This window comes from Callorhinus ursinus, unplaced genomic scaffold, assembly GCF_003265705.2.
Source record: "Callorhinus ursinus isolate GAN/ISIS: 27379988/994484 unplaced genomic scaffold, GSC_fseal_2.0 scaffold50, whole genome shotgun sequence".
In the NCBI taxonomy this organism is placed as follows: Eukaryota; Metazoa; Chordata; class Mammalia; order Carnivora; family Otariidae; genus Callorhinus; species Callorhinus ursinus.
The window spans coordinates 8476625-8499951 of record NW_027397112.1 but is presented as its reverse complement, the minus strand read 5'-3'; the positions used below and the strand labels follow the sequence as shown (position 1 = coordinate 8499951).

The window sequence follows — 23327 nt, the reverse complement described above, 5'->3', positions numbered from 1 at the left end:
TTTGTTTGTTTTAAGAGCTCAAGATGGGACACTTGGCATTTTTAAAGGCTTATATGTTGCAGGGATGAAATACAGAAGCAGATGTTTAAGATTTAGCAAAGTCAAGGATCAGTATTCTAGAGAGCAGTTTACCAGTTCAGGGATACCTTTTCATTAGTTAAATGAAACCTGTATAAATCAGTATGTATGTGTATGTAGCACATAACAGTTGTTAGAGCTTTTAAATAATTCCCATGAAGACCTGAAATGCTTTAAAATTTTAAGCTGCAGTCATTATTTATTTAATATTTGGTTGTATTACTGTTTTAGTTAATTTTGAGATAAGGTCTAAACAGTGTTTCTGTTTTTAGGTTATAAAGAGCTATGAAGTTGTCTTTTCTGAATATTTAAGAAGTATGGCGAATGATTTTGGATTGAGCATTTATTATTAATCCTTGAAGTTTTCTGTCAGTCCTCAGAAAGTAGTCCAGAACTTCTGAAGAAAGTCCCTAGCCTTATGAATATGTTGCTAAAATTTTTTTAAGGATTATAAAGAAAACTAGGTTTTTAATATTTATACATATATACAAAAGTAATTTTTTCATAGCATACATTCTTTAATATTGGCTCTATATTCAACTGTGATATACTAAATTTTTACTGAAAATTCATCCCTTTTAACAGAACTGGAAATGTGATTTGAATAGACACTATTGAAATGAGAGAATCTGCTGTGACTGCTTTTTTGCAGTATTAGAATTTTGCATGTATTAAACAATAATAGGGAGCACCTGGTTGGCTCATTTGGTTAAGCGTCTGCCTTCGGTTCAGGTCATGATCCCAGAGTCCTGGGATCGAGCCCCGCGTCGGGCTCCCTGCTCAGTGGGAGTCTGCCTCTCCCTCTCCCTCTCCTCCTTGCTCTTGCTCTCTCTCTCAAATACATAAATAAAATTTAAAAAAGAAAACAGTAGGTCATTTGTCAAAGCCTGGAGGTCTCTAACAAGTATAGGTCAGATCTCTTAATAGTAACATACATATACCGTAATAAAAATTTCTGTTACATGAAGGATTCACTGACCCCAAATTAAACATTCACTTTATTAATCATCTTAATTTTCAGATGTATGTATTTTTTAATTTCCAGATATTTTGAAGATGAGGAAGAAGACTCCAGCAATGTTGATTTACCTTACATTCCTGCTGAAAACTCACCTACCCGTCAGCAGTTCCATTCCAAGCCAGCGGATTCTGACAGCGATGATGATCCCTTGGAGGCATTCATGGCTGAAGTGGAGGCAAGTATCAAGGCTGTTTTGTTAAGTTACAGCAATTAGAAATAGATCAGATTGACCTAGTTCTTTCTGGCCCTCTCTCGGGAGAATTTTGGTCTCATATGCTATAGTTTCTTTTTTTAAGATTTTATTTATTTATTTGACAGAGAAAGGGTGAGCACAAGCGGGGGGAGTGGCAGAGGGAGAGGGAGAAGCAGGCTCCCAGCTGAGCAGGGAGCCGGATGTGGACTCCATCCCAGGACCCTGGGATCATGACCTGAGCCGAAGGCAGACACTTAACAACTGAGCTACCCGGGTGCCTCTCATACTCTGTATTTTCTTAAACATATGTCCACATGCCCTGTAGCATTTTCAGGAAGTTTGAACGGTGACCCTTAAACCAGGGTAGTTCAAAATTTGTGTGTGTTTGTTTTAATATTTGTCTATTCTTAAATGGAATGATTATTACCTCCCTCAGTCTAGCATTAAAGGCAATTAATCTTCTGAGGAACTTGCTAAAATTATGAATTCTGTATTCTGTACTTTCAATGTTTATTTCTTATTATCAACATTATCATCCTGACCTCCCTGTAGAAATTGAAACTTATAACCACTTTGTTCTTAAAACTCTTCTCACTAGGGCTTTGTGATTTTGCATTTTGTCCTTTTTCTCCCATCCCTCTAACTTTTGTATTTATTTACCTTTTATTATGAAAAAATTCAGATACATATAAAGGTAGAATAATAAAATGAGCTCCCATGTACCCTTCACCCTGCTTTATCAATTAATAACTTTTAGCCAATCTTGTGTTATGTAACTCCTCTTCCTTCTTTTAAATTATTTTAAAGTAAATCCCAGGCATATCATTTCATACATTAGTATTTCTGTATCTCTATAACATTTAAAAAACATAACTACCATATCATTGTACCAAAAAAAAATTCATTATATATTCATCTTAACTATTCTGTTACTTACATGATCCCCTACCAATTTCTCAAAAATGTTGATTCCTGTAGTTCTCTATATTGATTTGCTGTGTTCACTCTTTATACATCCCTAATGACCTCGTCCACTTTGAAAACTTAACTTCTGTGTGAGTAATTCATGTCTTTAGTCTCACAGTCTCTCTTCAGTTTCAGCTCTACTTTTCTAAATCACGGTGACCATTTTTACCTGGATGGCATCCCCCTGGAGTCTTATTCCTCAACCAGGTCTTTATTTTGTCATATATACCTCTTAATGCCAGAAGATCAAACATGTTCATGAGTTACTTCATTTAATCCTCAGAATAACAATGGGGGATTGACAGGAAAAAAAATACATAGGAATACAATTTTTTTTAACTAATAAGAAAACTGAGCCCTATGGTAATTCAAATCCCTTGCCGCAAATCCCATTGGTACCCGGTGGCAGAGCTGGAATCCGGATTTTTCTGGCTTAGTAGTCCTGAGAACCTAGCTCTTTCTAGTATGTCATGCTACCTTTCCTCTTATTTGGCAAGTTCTCTCAATCTTTATAGTATCTTTTGCATCTGTTTCCACTGTAGTCAGCCTGCTTTACACTTTCATTAACTTTTTTTTTTTTATATTTATTTATTTATTTATTTGACAGAGCACAAGAGAGGGAACACAAACGGGGGGAGTGGAAGAGGGAGAAGCAGGCTTCCCGCTGAACAGGGAGCCTGATGCGGGGCTCGATCCCAGGACCCTGGGATCATGACCTGAGCTGAAGGCAGACACTTAACGACTGAGCCACCTAGGTGCCCCTCATTAACTCTTTCCTGGTGTAAATTTTCTCCCTGCCTTCGGTTCTCTGCTCTCGCATTTATGTGGTATACAGAAACAGTAATTACACTAAATAAAGCATGTTGTTTGTCATGTTATTCCTCTTGCTCAAAAACTGTCACTTCATTGTTGATGAAGTCCTTCCAGATTCCTCAGGTACTTGTAACCTAGTCTTCAGCCACATCTCATCTCTAAGAAAGGAGGGAAAGAAGGAATCCAATATAGATGTTTTTCTTTGGTCTAGGTACTGCTTTTTTAAACATGTGGGCCAGAATTTTTAAGATTAGAAGATTTTATCTAAAAGTTCAGACTCTTGAAAAGTGGACACTCTGGCAAAACTAAGCCTGCATTCTATTCTTGCAATACAAAAACAGTTTTATGCTGAGCAAATGGCTGCCTGCTTTAGATAGATAGGGCTTGCTTGTTCTAGTTCACCTTAGTTCTGTCAGTCCCTTTTATCTTGACATTGAGGCAACCATTTACAACTATTTATCATCACACTTGTGTTTAGTTTTCTTACAGTGGAGAAATATTTTTCTGTCTTATCAAATACAGAAAATAAAAGACTCAGCATCATTGATACAGGAAAAATTACAGCATGCTTGTTTGGAATATTCCTACTTATTAAAGTGTAAGCAAAGCACGTCTGTATCAAAATAACTTCTTATCCTGGTTTACTTCCTTCATTGCCAGATTGGTACCCATTACTGCTTCCCATCTTTGATTTAGAATAACTCAGATTATTTGCCTCTTAAAGAGTATGCACTTTATAGGTAGCAAAGCCAGAATTCAACTCCAAATCCCGTTTTCTTTCTGCTATGTCATTCCATATCTTAAGTTCTTGGAGCGCTGTATTTTTGGGATAACACTAGAACTATTTAGAAGTTTCATGTGCTTTGCAACGTGGTAGTGATTTAGTTAAGTATGTTAAATGATTCTCTCTGCAAGTAAAGGCAATAAATGTTATCTCATGTTTGAGGTATCTTATATGGATCTTTTTTCCCTCTGAGATACAGACATTTCCCAAAGGGCTGTTTTTCATTGTATCTTACAATCCCTGGTGATGAATAAGAAAAATCATTTCTTGATTTTTCTTGGTTTAAATTCAGATTTAATTTTTAGTAATGCAACTTGGTGTAACCCTTTTTGAGTGGGAGTATCCAAGAATGGCCCAGATTCTCCTGCTTGGCATTTCAAGTAGTTGAAGCTGTAGGAGGGTAAGTCTTTTTGATACAGTATGATTCTTCAGGGTGGTTTTTGGTATAATATCCAAGGGGGTTTTGCTGATTTTAGGATACGAGACTGGATATTGTCTGATCTTGGAGAGAGTGTTGTCACAGTATTGCATTAATCCTTGATCTCAGGTATATTCTTTACTAGAAAATGTAAACTTCTCTAGTGTTTGAACTTAAGATGAAGACTTATTTTTAGCCAGTGTTTCAAAAAAGGATTTATGTAGGCTTAAAAAATATGTTCTATAAATGTTTGCCACCCATTCCTTATGTTACGTTGCTTTTAGTTGTAGTCTTGAGTATATCGTATATTTGGCTCAATTTCTTAAAAAGTAAATTTGTTTACATGTAATATTTTCATTTTAAAATAACTCTTCTTTATCAGGAACATTTGATTAGCTAGAACACCTGACCATGCCAGGTTATAGTTAGTCACATTTTTTTAAATCAGGGAAACCAGAAAAACCCATGTTGCTTTATAAGAAACGGTAGTGCAGGATGTGTTTTACCTTGGAAAAATTACTTAATTCTTCTGACCTTGATTTTCACATGTATAAAACAAAGAGATCAGTGATTATTAGTTTGCTGTGTATAATAATTACCTTTGCAAAATGGAAAATGCGTGCATTTAACTCCACCCCCAAGAATTCTGATTTGGTAGATTTAGAGCAGTGCTTTTCAACCTCAGGACTTTTGTTGACATTTGGGGTTTGATAATTTGTTGTGGGGGCTGCCCTGTGCGTTGTAGGATGTTTAGCAGCATCTGTGGCCTTTACACACTAGATACTGGTAACAACCCCCACCCGCCGCCACCTCACTCCCCAGAAGCAACCAGAAACATCTCCAGACATTGCCAAATGTTCACTGGGGACAAAATCACCACAGGTTGAGAACAGTCTTTCCAAAGTCAGATCCAGAAATTTGCCATTTTTTTTTTTTTACTAGCTCTATCGGTAGTTTGATGTTAATGGTCTTTTTTTTTTTTTTTTTTTTTTAAGATTTTATTTATTTATTTGACAGAGAGAGACACAGCGAGAGCGGGAACACCAGCAGGGGGAGTGGGAGAGGGAGAAGCAGGCTTCTTGCGGAGTAGGGAGCCCAATGCGGTGCTCGATCCCAGGACACTGGGATCATGACCTGAGCCAAAGGCAGACGCTTAACGACTGAGCCGCCCAGGCGCCCCTGATGTTAATGGTCTTAAGCTATGCTTTGAGAAAGGCTAGTTTGCCAGAATTTAAGGCCTTTTACAGCTGTAATTTTTTTTTTTTAAGATTTTTATTTATTTGACAGAGACAGCGAGAGAGGGAACACAAGCAGGGGGAGTGGGAGAGGGAGAAGCAGGCTTCCCGCAGAGCAGGGAGCCCAATGCAGGGCTTGATCCCAGGACCCTGGGATCATGACCTGAGCCGAAGGCAGACGCCTAACCAACTGAGCCACCCAGGCACCCTACAGCTGTAATTTTTTTTTAAAGTGGTTAAGCATTTTTTCTAGCTTTTCCATATGTGGTAAATATTGTAGCTAAAAATCATGCAATCCACATATAGCCAAGTTTTTAGAACATTAAGTATTTCTCTTGAAAAAATAAGTCAAAATACAATTTGATTACATCAGGATGTAGTTGTTGAAATGCATAGCTAACAGTATGATGGTACTTGTTTGAATCTAAAAATTCTTTGTAAAGAAATTCCCCTTTTAATGTGTTTAGTGGATATGATTCCATATGGCCTTTTGTTTCATTAGGATCAGGCGGCTAGAGACATGAAAAGGCTTGAAGAAAAGGACAAGGAAAGAAAAAATGTAAAGTAAGTTGTTTTCTTCTCCCTCACAAAGGTTACATGAAAAATGCTAAAGTATTGCAAAGCTTATTCCCCCAAAGTTTGTAGAGAAAAATTAAAATACACAAATGTCTTAACTTGGAGTTACCCCTGTATCTTAGAGAGATGACAAAAGTTTTTGCATTTGCAATAATTAAAAAATTCTCTTTGGCAGAGTAGTACTTAGTGTTTCATTATAAATAGTTTTTTAGTAGACGTAAGAGTGAGTTACTTGGGAGTTAAAAGAGCGTAATTACTAACGTTTGGGCTCATTGTTCTGAGTTTTGTCCCATAATTAATACAAAATAAGTTAGCGCCTATGTAATTGTTTATGAGGAATAATTAATGGTGATTATATCATAAAGTATGTTATTAATAAATAATGCAACCTGGTTTATTTAAGGAGTGATATGCGTTAGCAACAAATCAGAACTTGAAATACCTTATTTTCTGGGAAAGCGAATTCTTCTCTTTCCCTTGCTGAATACACTCCTCTTAAGGCTTTTGCTTCCCAGGCACAGATGGGCATGGTTGGACTTCCCCTCTGCTTGTCAGTCAGTGCCTCAGACCCTCCCCAAGCTTCCTGCGCCATATGGAGGTTCAACCCTCTCTTTGGTGCTTACTGTGTGTTGTATCCCCTTCCGGCTGCCCTACACTGCTGACTTTGCTTGCCTCGAGAACAGCAGGTGTTCTAGGTTAGGCGGAATGTCTGTTTAGAAACAGATGGTTGTGGGAACTACACAACCGTACTTTCTGTAGCTGAGAGATGCTGCAAGTGGCGATGGCCCCCTTTTCCACGAGAACCGCTTAGGAGTTTTAGTATCAAACTTAGAAAAGAGTTGAGGTAGTTTTTCTCTGTCCCCAAGGATTTTGGCTGAATGCAGTTACTCCAGAGCTAGAAACTCTGGGGGACATTAAGAAAATTGTGACATTCTTTTTAGCATATACCAAATAGAGGGTTTATTGTTTTTTGTTGGTTTTTTTTTTTTATAAAGTGCAGTTTCTTTTTAAAATGCCTTTCACAACGGCATGGTGTTTGTCTTATGGGGTTGTCAAAGCTAGGATCCTTGGGTATCTATCTGCAAAGGTTTTTACTCCTTATATCCTCTTTAGTAATTGATGTTTCTAGGGTACCATATCATCCCATTCAAAAGAGTGCAAACTGCAACTTACAGAGTGAAGTCACACATATATGATGGATGGATAGTATACAGTTTGCTTATTGCTGCTTTGTTATTGTTAGTGTTGAGAGTTCCTGTGCTGTATGGAATTCGACACTAATCTGTTATAAGTATGGAGCTGGGTATGTGGAACATTTGCAGGGAAGTTTGTTTCTCCGCTTGTTTTTCCAGGGGTATTCGAGATGACATTGAAGAGGAAGATGACCAAGTGAGTTCCTATGCAGTATTTCTATCTTTTATTTTTACCCCACAAAGTCTGTACTGGGGACAAGCTAGAGCTTGCCTTCACTGAAATGGCCATTCCTGACAGTCACCAGGGAATGTCATGTGACTTCCTCCTTTTCTACATGTATGACCAGTTGGTAATAGAAAAATTCACATAGCTTTCCCCCATGTTGAAGATGGAACTTTTCATCAAGTATGACATCAAAAACAAATATGAGCTTTATTCAGCTTGATTTTTTTTTTTCAAAATTACTGTTTATGCTTCTAAATCAAGAAGTGTGTGGGATCTACTGATGGCCTCTAGCAACATCTAACCTCTACCTCTTTCTAAGGGTTCTGTTTGTGATTCTTGTATCTCAAGATGGCACAGTAATTTAATGACTGTCCTTCAGTATTTTTGTTCCCATTGTTCATTTGTGGGATGGTGAGAAGGGAACCGAGTGAACAGTAGCCCTTTCCAGGTTTGTGACCCTTCTAATCAGTGTCAACTTCCAAACTTGGATTGGTCAGTCCACAGCATGTGTTCCACAGCTCTGGGCAGGGTAGGTAGACACCCCACCCCAGGAAGGCTGTGGGCTAGACAGCTTTGTAAGTCTTCCTGTTAAACAAGTGAAATCATTGTGTAGTACTAACTGTCTCATTCGTTTCTTTTGATTGTCCCTCTGAATACTGCTGTTGTTAAAGGAATCATTGCTAGTATAAGTCTTGCCTTACTTGGTAGGTATTTAAACTGTGCAGTCATCTGGTGCACTGTGTGCACTAATTACAGGAGCAGAGATGTTCTTAGTTGTATTTGGGTATGATTATGTTCCTGTGCTTTCCTGCAGGAAGCTTATTTTCGGTACATGGCAGAGAACCCAACTGCTGGTGTGGTTCAGGAGGAGGAAGAAGATAATTTGGAATATGATAGTGATGGAAATCCAATTGCACCTTCCAAAAAAATCATTGATCCTCTTCCTCCCATTGATCATTCAGAGGTATGGTGTTTCTTGCTGAATTTGATTCTTATTTCAAAAGCTGATAGTTCTCTTCAGCTTTAATATTTAGGTTTTCTCAATATCTGAGTAATCCTGATTCATACTCCTTATGTCATGAAAATATTTGTTCTTTGGGATTTTCTCATCTGTGCTAAGTGGTTGAGTCAGGAAGTGAAGCTTTATAGCTTATGTTATTCAAGCCACAGCTGAATCGCTCGCTCCCATTAGATTTTAGGCTAAGAATATTTTCAAGCAATTGCATTTGTTTTGCAGACCATCATTTACCTTTCAGAATGGGCCCTTGGGCCTGCATTTGTTTTTTAATTGCTGTAAATCTTTATTGTTTTTCTCAGATGTGGGGCAGGTGAGAGTCTGTTCCTTCAAAGTGGAGCCAGGAACTACAGTTTCCTTTAAGTCAGGAAAAAGAGAATGAGGATATCAGTATACCCACTTGAAGGAGAAAAAAAAAAAAGCTTTCAATTCAGGTTAAATATCAGACTAGATGTTGCATGCCTTAGTCCAGATCTAGGATAGTGGTTCTCAGAGTGTGGTCCAAGGACTCCTACAAGAATCTTTTCAGGGAGTCTGCAGAGTCAAAAGAGTTTTCATAATAATGCCAGCAAAATTTGCCTTTTCCAATACATCAGCATCTGCATCAATAGCTAAAAGCATGGGTAGGTCGCGCTGCTGAAACCTTGGCACGAGTGGATCAAGCCAGTGTTACCACTCTTCTGGTGGTGGTTAAGTTCTTCCCTGTCACACCATCACAGTTAAAAAATAAAAAAAAGCCGGCTTCACTTAAGAATATCCTTGATGAAACTAGAAATTATGATTTATTAAATCTTGACCCTTGTGTTAGGTTCTCTTTATTCCATGTGACAAAACAAGAAGTAAGAATAAAGCATTTCTGTTGCATGCCAGAACAGGATAGTTGTCTCTAGGAAAAGCACTTAGGTACTTGAGTTGTAAGCTGACCTAGCTGCTTTTTTTCATGGAACACCATTTTCATTTGAGAAAATGAATGACTTTCCAAAGGAAACAGTTGAAAATGTTTATTGCCAATGATAGGAATTCAAACTTTCAATTCAATTTAGAATTTGGGGAATTTCTATTCACGAGACAGTTGAACAGCTTTCCAATCTTAAAGTGTTTTAAAGAAATTTAAGGGGAGAAAAAAGTATTTTTTTTTATCGTATTGTGAAATGTTTCACCATGTGGATGATCTGCATTACTACCTCAGTGAACCAATATTTTCAGATAGTCAATGCATGATTTTACGAAATCGTGCGTGAGTAAAGTCTTCATTCAAAGTGCGTGATAGACCCATGGATTATAATATAACAATGTGGAAAGATTATTTATGTGGTGTCAGATTATACAATGAAAATACCTTTTAAGAAGTGACCGCTTGTCAAGGCTCAGTATACTATCAAAGGAGTAAAAATCCACAAGAATTTGAAAAGACTATTAAAAATAAATACTCTCTTCCCTCTCTTCCCTTTCTAATTACATACTTTTGTGAGGCCAGATTTTCTTCATAGGCTTCAGTCAAAGCAATATATCACAATTTGAATATAGTATGGACCATTTTCTTTTAAGTCATAAAGAGATTTGTAAAAATGTAAAGCAAGGTTATAACTTTTAAAAATTAAAGCTTTTATGTTAAAGTGTAATGGTGTCTTATTTTTAAATGAATAAATCTTAAAGAATTTTCTCAATTTTAATTTTAATATGGTAACAGTGGATAAAACCCACACAAGCAAAAGCTCGTTGTGTTTTTGTGAAGTTTTGTAAAGGGCACCTGAGACTAAAACGTTTGAGAACTACCAATCTAGACTGGAGTATGGGTTATACTCAATTTTTTAAATGTTTACTTTTGCACAGATGCTACCAAATAATGCCTTGGTATTTTACATGTGGCAAATGAAACTAAATCTGTGAAACTGATGTGGGAGGAAGCATCCATGATAAAGGATGAAAATCTAATAAGGAAAAACACACAAGTACTTGAAATAATCATCTAATGAGATGTTTGAGATACTTGACGAAGCTCTCAAACCTCATCATCCTGCTGGGGTAGCCCACAGTTGTCCTCATGTAGTGTGGGCAGTCTGCCAGGAGAGACCAGAAGTAAGGAAAGGATAGCCCTTCTGCCTCTAAGTAGCTTTCTTCACGTTCATTTCATGTATTTATTCATATATTTATTTATCCATTTCATATATATATGTAACAAAAAATTACATATTTGTACATACAGTTTGTGAACAAAGACACTTCTGCCCTCATGGAGCTTCCTTTCAAAAAAGAAGAGAACTGAGGAAAATCCTGTTCTATCTTAGTGCGGGTGTGGTGGGGAATGTAACAAAAGTTTCTGCCTATTCGTGGTGCTAAAGGAGAACTTCTAAAACTTCCATTTCCTTTTTTTGATAATACCATAGAAAGATAATTTTAGGCTATATCCAGAATTAATGTAATTTATTGTAGACCACTTGTGTGGTTAAAGAGAATCATTTAGCCAAATTCGTAAGTGGTGATATGCTTATTTTTATAGTCTCAGTAGAGTAAGTTATGAAAAGAGTAACAGGAATGACTTCTTCTTTGGAATTGGAAATGCTTAGCCATTCGTTTTTTTAAAAGTTATGTAAAGAGTTTCATGTTTTTAAAAAGAATAGAACTCCCTCTAAAGGCAGCGCTCTCCTCAAAGGAAATATTAGAAATGTTTTTAAATGCTAGAGCTAGGTGAACAGCTTATTCCAAAATATATTTAAATGTTATAAGGTGGAATGTCTTTAAAACACTTGTCCTCTAAAGTAAAACAAGACACAATCAGAGAGGGAGACAAACCATAAGAGACTCTTAACCATAGGAAACAAACTGAGGGTTGCTGGAGGGGAAGGGGGTGGAGGGGTTGGGTAACTGGGTGATGGGCATTAAGGAGGGCATGTGATGTAATGTGCACTGGGTATTATATAAGAATGATGAATCACTGAATTCTACCTCTGAAACTAATAATAGACTATATGTTAATTGAATTTAAATTTAAAAATAAAGCAAAAAAAATACTTCTGAGGCCTTTGGCTTTATAGAGATTCCTTAGTCGCCATCAGAGTGGTTCAAATCTGAGGTGTCCTTGAGTCTCTTTAGGAGGTAGGTTGGTGTGTGTTTATATTGAAAATGGAAATAGGAAAAGATACTGGCTGTACATTTGGGATGTGTATCATGAATAAGTGAATTCCTTTGTCCTCTCTTGCTGGTTAAGGCTTTACTTATGTAATATGTGTAAAAGGTTATTTTGCATTAAAATCAAACTTACAGGATTGACTCTTGAATTCTAGACTAACTTTGAATAATTGGACCTGCAGATTGACTATCCACCATTTGAAAAAAATTTTTACAATGAGCATGAAGAGATAACCAACCTCACCCCTCAGCAGCTAATAGATCTCCGTCATAAGCTCAATCTTCGGGTAAGTCAATCATTAAGCTGAATATTCTTTTTCTTTTTTTTTTTTTAAAGATTTTATTTATTAATTAGAGTGAGCAAGGGAGAGAGCACAAGCAGGGGGAGCTGCAGAGGGAGAGGGAGAAGCAAACTCCCCTGCTGAGCAGGGAGCCCGATATGGGGCTCGATCCCACGACCCTGGGATCATGACCTGAGCCGAAGGCAGACATTTAACCAACTGAGCCACTTAGGCGCCTTTAAGCTGTATATTCTTATATTAATGTTAGTTAGTCCAGGGTTAGTATTGTTGCTTATCCAAACTAAAATAACCTTCTTTTCTAATGGTCCTTGGACTATCTTTGGTAGAGTAATAACTATATCCTATAGGCCCCTATGTCTGGATTTTATTGTTTTAGTCTTCCAGCTATTTTAGGATAGGATTGTTATTTCTCTAATGCAACACATGTGACTGCTATACATGTTCAATTTTGTATCTTGTGTTGGAGTAAGAAGTCATTGTGACCTTAAAATTAATCAGCAAGTGTTACTGCAATGACTACCGTGTGCTAGGAACTGTTGGGTGGGCTGGAAATGAAGGGTAAGAGTCCCCATCATTGGGAGAGGAGACAGGATTAATAGATGTAAACAGTATGTGAAGTCTTAGAATATTTTAAAATTAGACATATTTCTCAAATTGTATGTAGCACACTTTTTTAAAAAAGAAATTAACACCTTAAAATATGCACTGATTTCAGAATAATAGTTTTTAATTGTCTGCCAAAAAGTTTGCCCATTAGCCACATTGTTTAGGGTCCTGCTAGATGTTAGTTAAGTGAAACACATGCAATACAGTAATATCTACTCTAGTGCGGACAGCTTTCTGGCCTCTGTCTGCCTTGCCAGTTTCTGTGTGATGTTTGAACCTGTTTTCTGAGAAAGGATATGTGCATATGCATGTAGTGTCTATTTTCCAAGGGTAATCCCCCCCCAAAAAAACCTTTTAAGTGAAGTCCTGATTAGACATAATCCGTATTAGAAGCATTGCAAGGTTACTACTGTTGGAGTCAACATGGAGGTTATAAGCCCCGTTCTTTACCTGGGTACAGTTTGAACAATGTTTGATGGTCGCTGGCCCATCATTAAGTGGGACACTAACTCTTTGGGCAGAATTGGAAATGGAGACAGTAGATTGTAACCAGTGGGTATAGACATGTCTTGTTTGGAGCTCATTTGCACATTTCATTTTATTTCAAGAGTATATTTTGTTTTTTTCTACCATCTAGTTAATAGTTATGCAAAATGGCAAAAAAAGTATTCATGACTTCTTCCAATTCATTGAGCAATATTTTTATTTCTTATAAGAAAATTCTGATCTAAGATTTCTAGGCACTTAATCATTTTAAATCATAGAACAGTTATCTCAGGAATATTATGGAGTTTTTTTATGTAACGCTTTAGATCCATTATTACTTGAGTTCTACCTTTTCAAACAGTGTGCGCTTTTGACCACAGACTTCCTATTTTCCTGTATACTCAAGTGAAGTGCAAGCTACAGGTAAACACTGTTGAACTTCCGATGCTGCTCATTTTGAAGTACTAGTCACTCCTGGGGGGTTGTCTTTATTTCTAGGTCTCTGGTGCTGCGCCTCCTAGACCGGGAAGTAGTTTTGCTCATTTTGGGTTTGATGAACAACTTATGCACCAGATTCGGAAATCTGAATACACACAGCCCACTCCAATACAGTGCCAGGTAAGTAAAACATAATGAAAGAAAAACAAAGTAGGATGATACTCAGTAACCATACTTATTTTACAAACAAGTCAAAGCAGTAAAACAGCCTATAGTCCAAAATTATATTGGCTTAGATAGAAGGTATCTAAATATTTCCTCTCTGGCTTAGTCTCCAACTTTTGCTTTAAGGGGGAAAAGAGAACATAGATGAAATCCAGAGGTAGTTTTGAAACCTTTAAAAATTAAAGAGCAACAACAACAACAAAAAAAGAAAAGTGAATTATTGACCATTCTAAGATGTCACTACAGGGGCTGGGAAATATTCTTTTGTATCTGCTAAATATCTTGAAAATATGACTTGAAGAAAGCAGTTTGTTAGGCCTAAACTTAACAAAAAATCTTTGTGTGTAGCCAATGCACTGTCAGTGATTAGGATTTCTTTGTCTGTGACCTGAAAATTCTCACTTATAACTGGAAGTCATAACTTTTGTTTTCCATTTATATATGGGATTTATTGATTCCTACACAGAATATAAGAATTTCCTGTATGTGGATGAGTGAGTTAGTCTTCACCTTCTCAAGGGGAAAATTTTTTTATTTTAGCAACCCACTTACAGTATACATTGCAATTTTTCATTTCTGTATCTCAAGCAAAATGGCGTCATTTCATATTTTATAAATAGTGGATGACCCACATGTAGAGAATGATAATGTTATTTCCTATAAATCAAGAAGTTTATGGAAATGCCAGGTATTCCTTTTTATTTTATAGCCAGCATAACCCATCAGGATATTTTTGTTTCATTGGCAATGAATGTCATTGATTTCCCCAAGATTTCTTTCAGTACATCTTTAAAATTGAAAGTTTAGAATGGATATACTTTATTTTCCCTCTAGGGTGTGCCTGTGGCATTAAGTGGTAGAGACATGATTGGTATTGCCAAAACTGGCAGTGGGAAAACTGCAGCCTTTATCTGGCCCATGTTGATTCATATAATGGACCAGAAGGAATTGGAACCAGGTGATGGACCAATTGCAGTGATCGTATGTCCTACTAGGGAGCTTTGCCAGCAGGTATGTACTTTGTGTAGAATGCCCCCTTTTGTATGTGAACTAGCAAGGGACTAGTCAGTCAAGAGGGTAGAATTAACTGGGAAACTTTTTTAAAAATGTGAAATGCACATAAAATTTATCATTTTAATAATTTTTTAAGTATACGGTTCTGCAGCATGAAGAACACTCACATTGTTGTGCTACCAGGAAACTTTTGGGAAATACTATATTATATATCTTCTATACAACCAAACACATATTTTTCCGTAAAACTATGTTAAGAGAAAAAGTATATGGGAATTACTTGTATTTTAAGTTCCCAATGTTTTCCTCCTGGGTTAATTCATTTTGCTTGGGTAAAAAGGCAATGACAAGGTCAGAAAGTAAAGTTTAAAAGGAAAAAAAGAGTAATCAAGACAAGGTTGCAGATAGCCTGTTGGGATGTGACAGTGGTGCCCTGTTCATTTACTTTATGAATAAAAATGTGATTATAAAGCATTATTTCTAGCTTTTGATTTTCTAGGACATCACATTCTCTGGTTTTTTTTAGAACTCCCTTTTGGGTATTGGTCAGTGTTCTGGTTTGTTCATGCCATTATGTCAACAACTTTACAGATCCATGCAGAATGTAAGCGGTTTGGGAAAGCATATAATCTTCGATCAGTCGCCGTGTATGGAGGAGGGAGCATGTGGGAGCAGGCCAAGGCCCTTCAGGAAGGGGCAGAGATTGTTGTGTGTACCCCAGTGAGTATGTCTTGGGTTCAAATGGCTTCTCAGCCACTCTTGGTATGGAAAAAGGGTTAGTTACTGAACGGAATGCTCCCTAAACTGTGGTAAAGCAGGGTCGAGAATACTCTGATAAATCACAGCCTGTGGCTTTGGTTTAATTTTGATTGGTTGACTAGAATAGCAGTCCATTAAGATTCTCTGAGATGTATGTTAGTAGCTACAGATTTCTCCTCTATTTCAGGTTTTTTTTTTTAATGCTTTCCTAGAAAACGGATCTGTGGTTACTTGAGAGCATTAAGAATCAAAAAGAAGACAGTCTTTGGACCATACAATTTGGAGTTTGGTCATAGTTCCTAAAAGAATGTAGTCTAAACATTGAAACCCATCAATAAGGTTTTAAATTAGGTCATTTTAGAATGCCCCACAAAATAGTTCTGGCCATGTTTTCAAATTTTCTGTTCTTTTATGCTCTGTAGTGCATAAAGTCTGAGTCTGTCAGACCCAGTGTCTGTTACAGTTGACAATTGGAGTATTAGCACTTTTGCCAGGAGTACAATTGAGAAAGTTCTTGTAAATGCCTTTAATTATACTTAACTATTCATTTTCTGGATCTCATAGGGTCGACTAATTGATCACGTGAAGAAGAAAGCTACCAATCTTCAAAGAGTCTCTTACCTTGTGTTTGATGAAGCAGATCGCATGTTTGACATGGGATTTGGTATGCCTTTAATAACAGTTTCTTCTGTCCCCATCCTCATGATACTCTCTTTGTTCTTGTCTCTTTTTTTCTGTATGAGAGATGCTAAAAATACTCTTATTGTATAGGATTAGACCGTGGAGATATAGCTAAGCCATTAACTATTTTTAGGTGTTCTCTCAGGAAGTATGTTAGACTTGACTGGGTTACAGACATTTTGAAAGTGCCTTTGTATATGGGGAGAATATTTTCTCTATGCTTTATTTTTATTCATATGTCTTTGATTGTGGAGGTCAAGGTCTGTGTTCTTAGTAGTAGATGTCATATCATTCAATGCTCTTTGCTTCTCTGTCCTCCCAACTTAGCCAACTGTGTGGAAATTCTGAATAATCCATCTTTATTGATTGAAATACCATTAGGCCCAGCTTAGCCGGGTGGAGGGGAAGGGATTTCTAGGTTTCATACTGAATGATAGGTCTAGGAGTTTCACATTTTCCTTGATAGTTATAACTTCTCATATGAAGAGTTTTAGTAAAATGACTTTTTCCCAGGCATCCCAACCCATCGTATAGAGTTATAATGTTAATTTTACTGTTTTACTTCTTCCAGAGTACCAGGTGCGATCCATAGCAAGTCATGTCCGTCCTGACAGACAGAGTATGTATGAAACAGTTTTATTAAGTCACATTTGTATTCAAACCCACCTGTGTATTTTATAAGCACTCACAGTATGGCAGTAGAAATGATCATGTGTGTACTGGCGAGAACCATGAGGAGGAGATAAAAAGTTTGAGCTGCACAGAACCTTAGAGATCATCAGATATAACTCACTCGTTTTTGTAGATGATAATCCAAGCCTGAGAATGACTCTGTCCCAAGTTACATGGTTTTATCAGCACGTGGAGTTAAAGCACAGTGCACACTTCCTGACTGGAAGTCAGGAGCCTTTTTGAACCATGCTGACAGTCCCTGTCTTAACTGAAAATGTATAAAAATAGAAAAGGGAAAATGCTTTTTTCCTTAGTGAATCAGTTTTGAAACTAATTGAAAGTTCAGGTGGGTTTATTTTATAAAACTGAATAATTCTGAGTATCAGTAGGAGGGTTAGTGGGTATTCAAAAACGAAGTCACACCGTTTCTTTAACAGAATTTACTTTACCTTTTAGCTCTTCTATTCAGTGCAACTTTTCGGAAAAAGATTGAAAAACTGGCCAGAGACATCCTGATCGACCCAATTCGTGTGGTGCAGGGAGACATTGGAGAGGTAACCCTAATAAGCAGGGCTAGGTGGGACCCCAACAGGTTATTTTTCATATTTTGGAGACATGGAATTAGTTTCTCACTATTGAGAGGAAAAACATGTTACTATGTTATACATCAGATTTGTTTTAAAAAACAAAAGGTTAGGAGGATAGATGAGACAACTACATTGTCAAAATATGGACAATTGTTGAAGCTGGGTGATGGGTACATAGGTGATTTTGTTCATTTTTTTGGAATGTTTAAAATTTTACATAATAAAAATTAAAAAAAAAAACTTTGCCGCGGGGGCGAAGCAGGCTTTGCCTGGAAGACAGGGTGGAACGGACATTTTAAATGATTGTAGGAGGAGTGAGGTGACTTGAAAGGCCTGCTGAAAATGAATTCATGGTATTTACCTTTGCATATGTCCTGTGTGGAAAATTTGGCTCCCTTGAGAGTTCCTGAAGTTGCTTACCATGTTTATTATTGAAGTTCTGTGCAGTTAGTTGGTGTTCTTACATTGTCTGCTTTTCATTTTTGAGTGCCTTCTATGTGTGTGTGAATAGAACTAGGAGCAGAGAGTGGGAAGGACAGAAAAGGAGCTAAATTTATTAGGAATAAATAGTCTGAATATGAATATGCCTATAACAATGTATTACAGAGTATTGGGGCTTATGAATAGTTAGGTAGAGCACAGTGATTTGAGAAGGGATGTAGGTTTCAAGCTGCACTTGACTTGCTGAAAGAAGGCCCGAGGAGAAGAGGGACTATTTAAGGTTCTTCTCTTTGGGGGTAGAAAATGATGTCTGGTCCTTGTTCAGGTGCCTTTTGGTACAAATGTCACAGTCATCTGTTTCTTTTCAGGCAAATGAAGATGTGACACAGATTGTAGAAATTCTCCATTCTGGGCCTAGTAAATGGAACTGGCTTACCCGGCGTCTGGTGGAATTTACCTCTTCAGGAAGTGTCCTCCTGTTTGTTACTAAAAAAGCCAATGCTGAAGAGCTAGCCAATAACCTTAAGCAGGAGGGTCATAATCTTGGGCTGCTTCATGGGGACATGGATCAGAGTGAAAGAAACAAGGTCATTTCAGACTTTAAGAAAAAGGACATCCCAGTCCTGGTGGCCACAGATGTTGCAGGTAGAGTATGACTTTCCCCAGTGACCTCACGACCTTGTGCTGTAAGGGTGCTTTGTGTTGCCATGTAAGAGCTAGAGCACTGAGGGCGCCTGGGTGGGGGGAGGCTCAGTGCATTGAGCGTCTGCCTTCGGCTCAGGTCATGATCTCTCAGGGTCCTGGGACCAAGTCCCGCATCGGGCTCCCTGCTCAGTGGGGAACCTGCTTCTCCCTCTTGCTTGTACTGTCTCTCTCTCACAAATAAATAAATAAAAACCTTAAAAAAAAAAAAAAAAGGAGCTAGAGCACTGAGCAGTCTGATTGGAGGCACTTTACTGGCCTTGCTGGCCACCCCGAATGGAGCAAGCAGCTCAGACCATTGACCACAACCTGGAGCTCTGGGTACTACTTGCACTTAATGTTTCTCTTTGAAGAAAGAATCCCTGCAGTTAGAAGATACTCGGAGGAAAAAAAATTGTTGAGCTAGTTTCTTACATTGATTGGGCATACTTCACTCAAGATCGAAAAGTTTTTTGAAGTATGATTTTTGGCTTTATTCTCAATTTTAATAGTTACCCTTAAAACTGGTATTTTTTTCCCCAAAAAGGAGATAATTTCTCAGCTTCAAGCCAATTTGATGGCTGGCTTTCATTATTTTACATATTCCTAGAGCAGGAGAGAGGCCATGGCAGGTTATTGATGGCAGAAGGCCTGTGTCCCTGACGCTAGACAGCCTAGCATCATAGAAGGGCAACTTAAATGTTTGGATCTTTTTTTTTTTTTTTTTAAAGATTTTATTTATTTATTTATTTATTCATGAGAGAGAGGCAGAGGCAGAGGGAGAAGCAGGCTCCCCACGGAGCAGGGGGCCCGATGCGGGACTTGATCCCAGCATCCTGGGATCATGATCCGAGCCAAAGGCAGATGCTTAACCGACTGAGCCACCCAGGCATCCCATAAATGCTTGGATCTTATTAGCTCACCAAACCAAGAGGAATGTGGGTTCTTAGAGGGCTAGCATTTTGGGTTACTTTGGTGTTTTGAGTCCTGCTGAAGGATAAAAGAATTTGGTTTTTATTTCAGCCCGTGGTCTGGACATTCCTTCAATTAAGACTGTTATTAACTATGACGTGGCACGAGACATTGATACTCATACTCATAGGATTGGCCGCACAGGACGAGCGGGTGAGAAAGGCGTGGCCTATACCTTACTGACCCCCAAGGACAGTAATTTTGCTGGTGACCTTGTCCGGAACTTGGAAGGAGCCAATCAGCATGTTTCCAAGGAACTCCTAGATCTGGCAATGCAGGTGAGGGGCTGAGTACACTTAGGATGGCTCGAGGTTCTAAAACTAGTGTAAAAAAAAAACAACTCAGCAAGCCTGAGGAGCTAACATAGACACATGACAGAAAAGTTACGGCCATGGGTGGGGGCTGTGCTTAGTAGGAGGAACAGATCCGTGCTGTAGGACATTAAAATTCATCTGGTCTGTCTTATCCTCTTCTTTCAGCAACATTGGTTTGAAAAGCTTATTCCTTTCTTTGTGCTAACATCTGTCCCTCTGAAATTTCTGCCTGTTTGCCCCATAGCACACTTGCAAGTTTAATCTCAAAGATGGCTATTTTCCCCTTACTGCCCTTTCTCCCAGTCTTCTTGAGGGGCTAAAAATGTGTGACATCTTAACAAAATATGATGTATTTAACTCTTTCTCATTGATTTAGGTCTCAGACCTTTAACCACATTGATTACCAATCTAAAACTAAGCTAGACATTCTACTGAAGTAAATACTGAGTCATCTTAATATAAAGAGTCCCCAAATTACAAATGGGTTCAGTGTACACATCCTGATAGTAGAGATTTATGTCTTTTTTAGATTCGTAAGTCAACGCACAGAGTAGTCGACCCATACTGCACTTACAGTATGGTATTACTGCCCATACTCTGGGTTCTGGGAGTAGAGGACTTGCATTGCAGGAAGGAGTAAAATAACGTTTCCTGGGTACAGAGAACCCATCGTAAACTGCATTTTTGAACAGGATATATCTGGTCTTTGGCTTTTTTATGTCTCTTTTTGTGCCTTAGGCTTCCTGTGCTCTCAGACTGTGTGATCAGCTTCCCTGGTCAGTGCCTTTCTGAAGCCAGCCCTACCTCTCAAGTACTTCACTTAGATTGTAATGTGTGATTGTTAGATAAAGGGCTACCTCTCCCACTGATGTTTGCATTATGTGAAAAGAACATAAGTTGATTCATAGGGTGCTGGCAGCAATCAAGTTCAAGGGACGCTTCAGGCTATGGGTACATAAAACTTTCAGTTACATTGCTAGTGGTCCTGGACATCTGCCCCTAGAGCCAGTTCTGGTGAACCCCACCTCACATGGTCATTTTCCTTCACTTCTGAGCCCTCTTAAAAGCTCCAAACGTGTATGTCCAGTAGTATGTCTAGATTAAGAAATGGTTCCTCTAGGAAGTTAGAAGTGGCCAGAGTAAGTGCTCTCCATCTGAGGCTTACCTACTCACTTCCCTTCCTGGAGGCCCTGAGAAACAGCAGTAATGGAAGCCTCAGATAAGGAGCTGGGCCTCCTGACAAATTTGGTAGACTAAACTCACAAAAGAAGTTCATCTGTGGTTCCTGTGAACAGTTGCCATAAATACGCTGGCTACAGATGAACCACTACGTTCTTCCCTCCCACTTCGTTTCTGATGATGTCCTCCTCCTCTGGCTGCCTCTTCCTCCCGTGGCCTAACCTTGAATTGTGTTCAATGCAGAATGCCTGGTTTCGGAAATCCCGCTTTAAAGGAGGAAAAGGCAAAAAGCTGAACATTGGTGGAGGTGGCCTAGGCTACAGGGAGCGGCCTGGCCTAGGCTCAGAGAACACGGTGAGTCCAGACTGCAGTAGTGCCCTTTGGGCTGCTTCCAAGTCCTGGAGGATGTTATGACCGTCCTTTTCTACCTGAGAAAGCCTCAGTGAGTTCAGAACCCCATCTAGAACGAATGTTGTGACTTTGTCTTAGAGAAGCACCTTTGTGTACTTGGTGACTAGATATGCTCAGGAAATCAGTCTAGATTAACATCAGTTTGCAAATTGTGGTCCCTCGACCAGCAGTAAATGCAAATTTGTACCTCACCCCAGACCTGGTGAATCAGAAACTTAACAAGCCCTCCAGCACTGGCCTAGAGTGCTGCTGGGAACCCTGACTCTGGAATGCTTCCTACACTCTGTGGGAAATTGCTTCAGAGATGAGAGCTAGCTTTTCTCACAAAACAGGTAATAAAAGCGCCCCCTTACTGGCTTTTTTTTTCCTTAAGATTTATTTTTTTGACGGACACAGCAAGAGAAGGAACACAAGCAGAGGGAGTGGGAGAGAGAGAAGCAGGCTTCCTGCTAAGCGGGGAGCCCGATGCGGGGCTCGATCCCAGGACCCTGAGATCATGACCTGAGCCAAAGGCAGACACTTAACGATTAAGCCACCCAGGCGCTCCCCTTACTGGCTTTCTTAACTGCCTGTTTCCTGTCACTTTGATTCCTAACCCGAAGAAGAAAGCTGCCAGTCTTTTTATTTGTGGGGCATTATTGTTTACTTGGTGTCTCTGAAAAAGAATCTGCTCCCGCCTCTCAGTAACGATGCATATGACACCGATGGTAGTGATAGCTAATGTTGAGCACTTAATATATGCCAGGGCCAGCCGTGGCAAGCAGTCATGCATGTTAACTCAGTCTTCACAACCACCCAGTGAGCACAGGTGTACTGATCATGAAACCGAGGCACCCAGGTTGTACTCCTCTAAGTGTTGAAACTGAGACTCAGGCTTTTAAGAGTGGATTCAGAGCTTGAGCCTTGTATAGGCTGTATGCATATGCTATATATTGCCTCGTGGCCTCTTCATCCTGGGCATGCATATAAAGCTTTATAGAATTACATAAACATATTTGTGTGTGTAAAAAAAAACCATATGATCAGTATTGGGCATAATTTGACTTTGGGGTTAGGGTTAATTCCTAAAAACAGAATTACTGGGTTAAAAGGCATAAGCATTTTTAAATAACTATTACTGTACCTTTCCCCACAAAATATATCCTGTTCCCATTGCAGTGCCCACTTCTGTTTCCAGTGTATGAGGCCCAGTCTGGCAGTGAGCTTTCCTGCTCATTCTGTCTTCATGGCTGTGCCTTTTTTTTTTTTTTTTTTTTAAAGGACCGAGGAAACAACAACAATGTGATGAGCAATTATGAGGCCTACAAACCCTCCACAGGAGCCATGGGAGATCGGCTGACAGCAATGAAAGCAGCTTTCCAGGTCTGAAATTAAGCAGTTAGCTAAAAGAGCTTTGCACAGTGATGAGGGGCCTAATCTTCCAGAGAGCATAGCTGAGCTTGTAGGCTTGATGCTAGACTTAGGGCCTTCTCACTGCTTGCAGTTTTGAATGTCAACTTCATGATAGCTTACATAGAGCTGCAGGTATAGAAGTTAGGAAATCTGCTGGTCGGAGACGTCCGTCATCCCAGAGCCTGGAACTGTTGTACTGCAGCAGGGCTGGCGGTCCTGCCTTGCCTCAACAGCCAACAGCGTTGCCCACCTCTAAGGCTCTTGTAAGCTGGTGGAGAGTAATTGCCTTTTTTTTTTTTTTTTTTTTTTTTTTTTTTTAGCTAAGACAAGTTTGGTTCTGGAGCTCTTGTTAACTGAACCCATCTATACTTATCCCTCCACCCCTCCAGTTAGCAAGCTAACCAGCTGAGCCTTAATTTATGCATTTTATCTGCTTTCAGACTGATGTTTCAGCTAGGTCTTTAGATTTCTCCTCATTAATAGAGGAACATAGAAACCACAGGGTTGTGGGACCATCTGG

General features: G+C 38.7%; 1 protein-coding gene across 6 annotated transcripts in view; it reads left to right on the top strand.

The window, feature by feature from the left end:
- The window catches only part of DDX42 (DEAD-box helicase 42), a 34268-nt gene that overhangs the window by 9304 nt on the left and 1637 nt on the right, over positions 1–23327 (top strand). For 4 of the 6 annotated variants that reach the window (XM_025890244.2, XM_025890245.2, XM_025890242.2 and 1 more), the window contains 15 exons: positions 1124–1274; positions 6011–6072; positions 7437–7473; positions 8318–8467; positions 11830–11934; positions 13540–13659; positions 14539–14715; positions 15310–15438; positions 16042–16141; positions 16730–16777; positions 17287–17384; positions 18227–18503; positions 19563–19789; positions 21248–21358; positions 22676–22777. In XM_025890244.2, coding sequence (XP_025746029.1) covers positions 1124–1274; positions 6011–6072; positions 7437–7473; positions 8318–8467; positions 11830–11934; positions 13540–13659; positions 14539–14715; positions 15310–15438; positions 16042–16141; positions 16730–16777; positions 17287–17384; positions 18227–18503; positions 19563–19789; positions 21248–21358; positions 22676–22777 — 1894 coding nt within the window. Of the gene's footprint in view, positions 1–1123; positions 1275–2992; positions 3014–6010; positions 6073–7436; positions 7474–8317; positions 8468–11829; positions 11935–13539; positions 13660–14538; positions 14716–15309; positions 15439–16041; positions 16142–16729; positions 16778–17286; positions 17385–18226; positions 18504–19562; positions 19790–21247; positions 21359–22675; positions 22778–23327 lie in introns of those variants that run through there. The other 2 variants (XM_073883032.1, XM_073883033.1) reach the window with 2 other exon arrangements.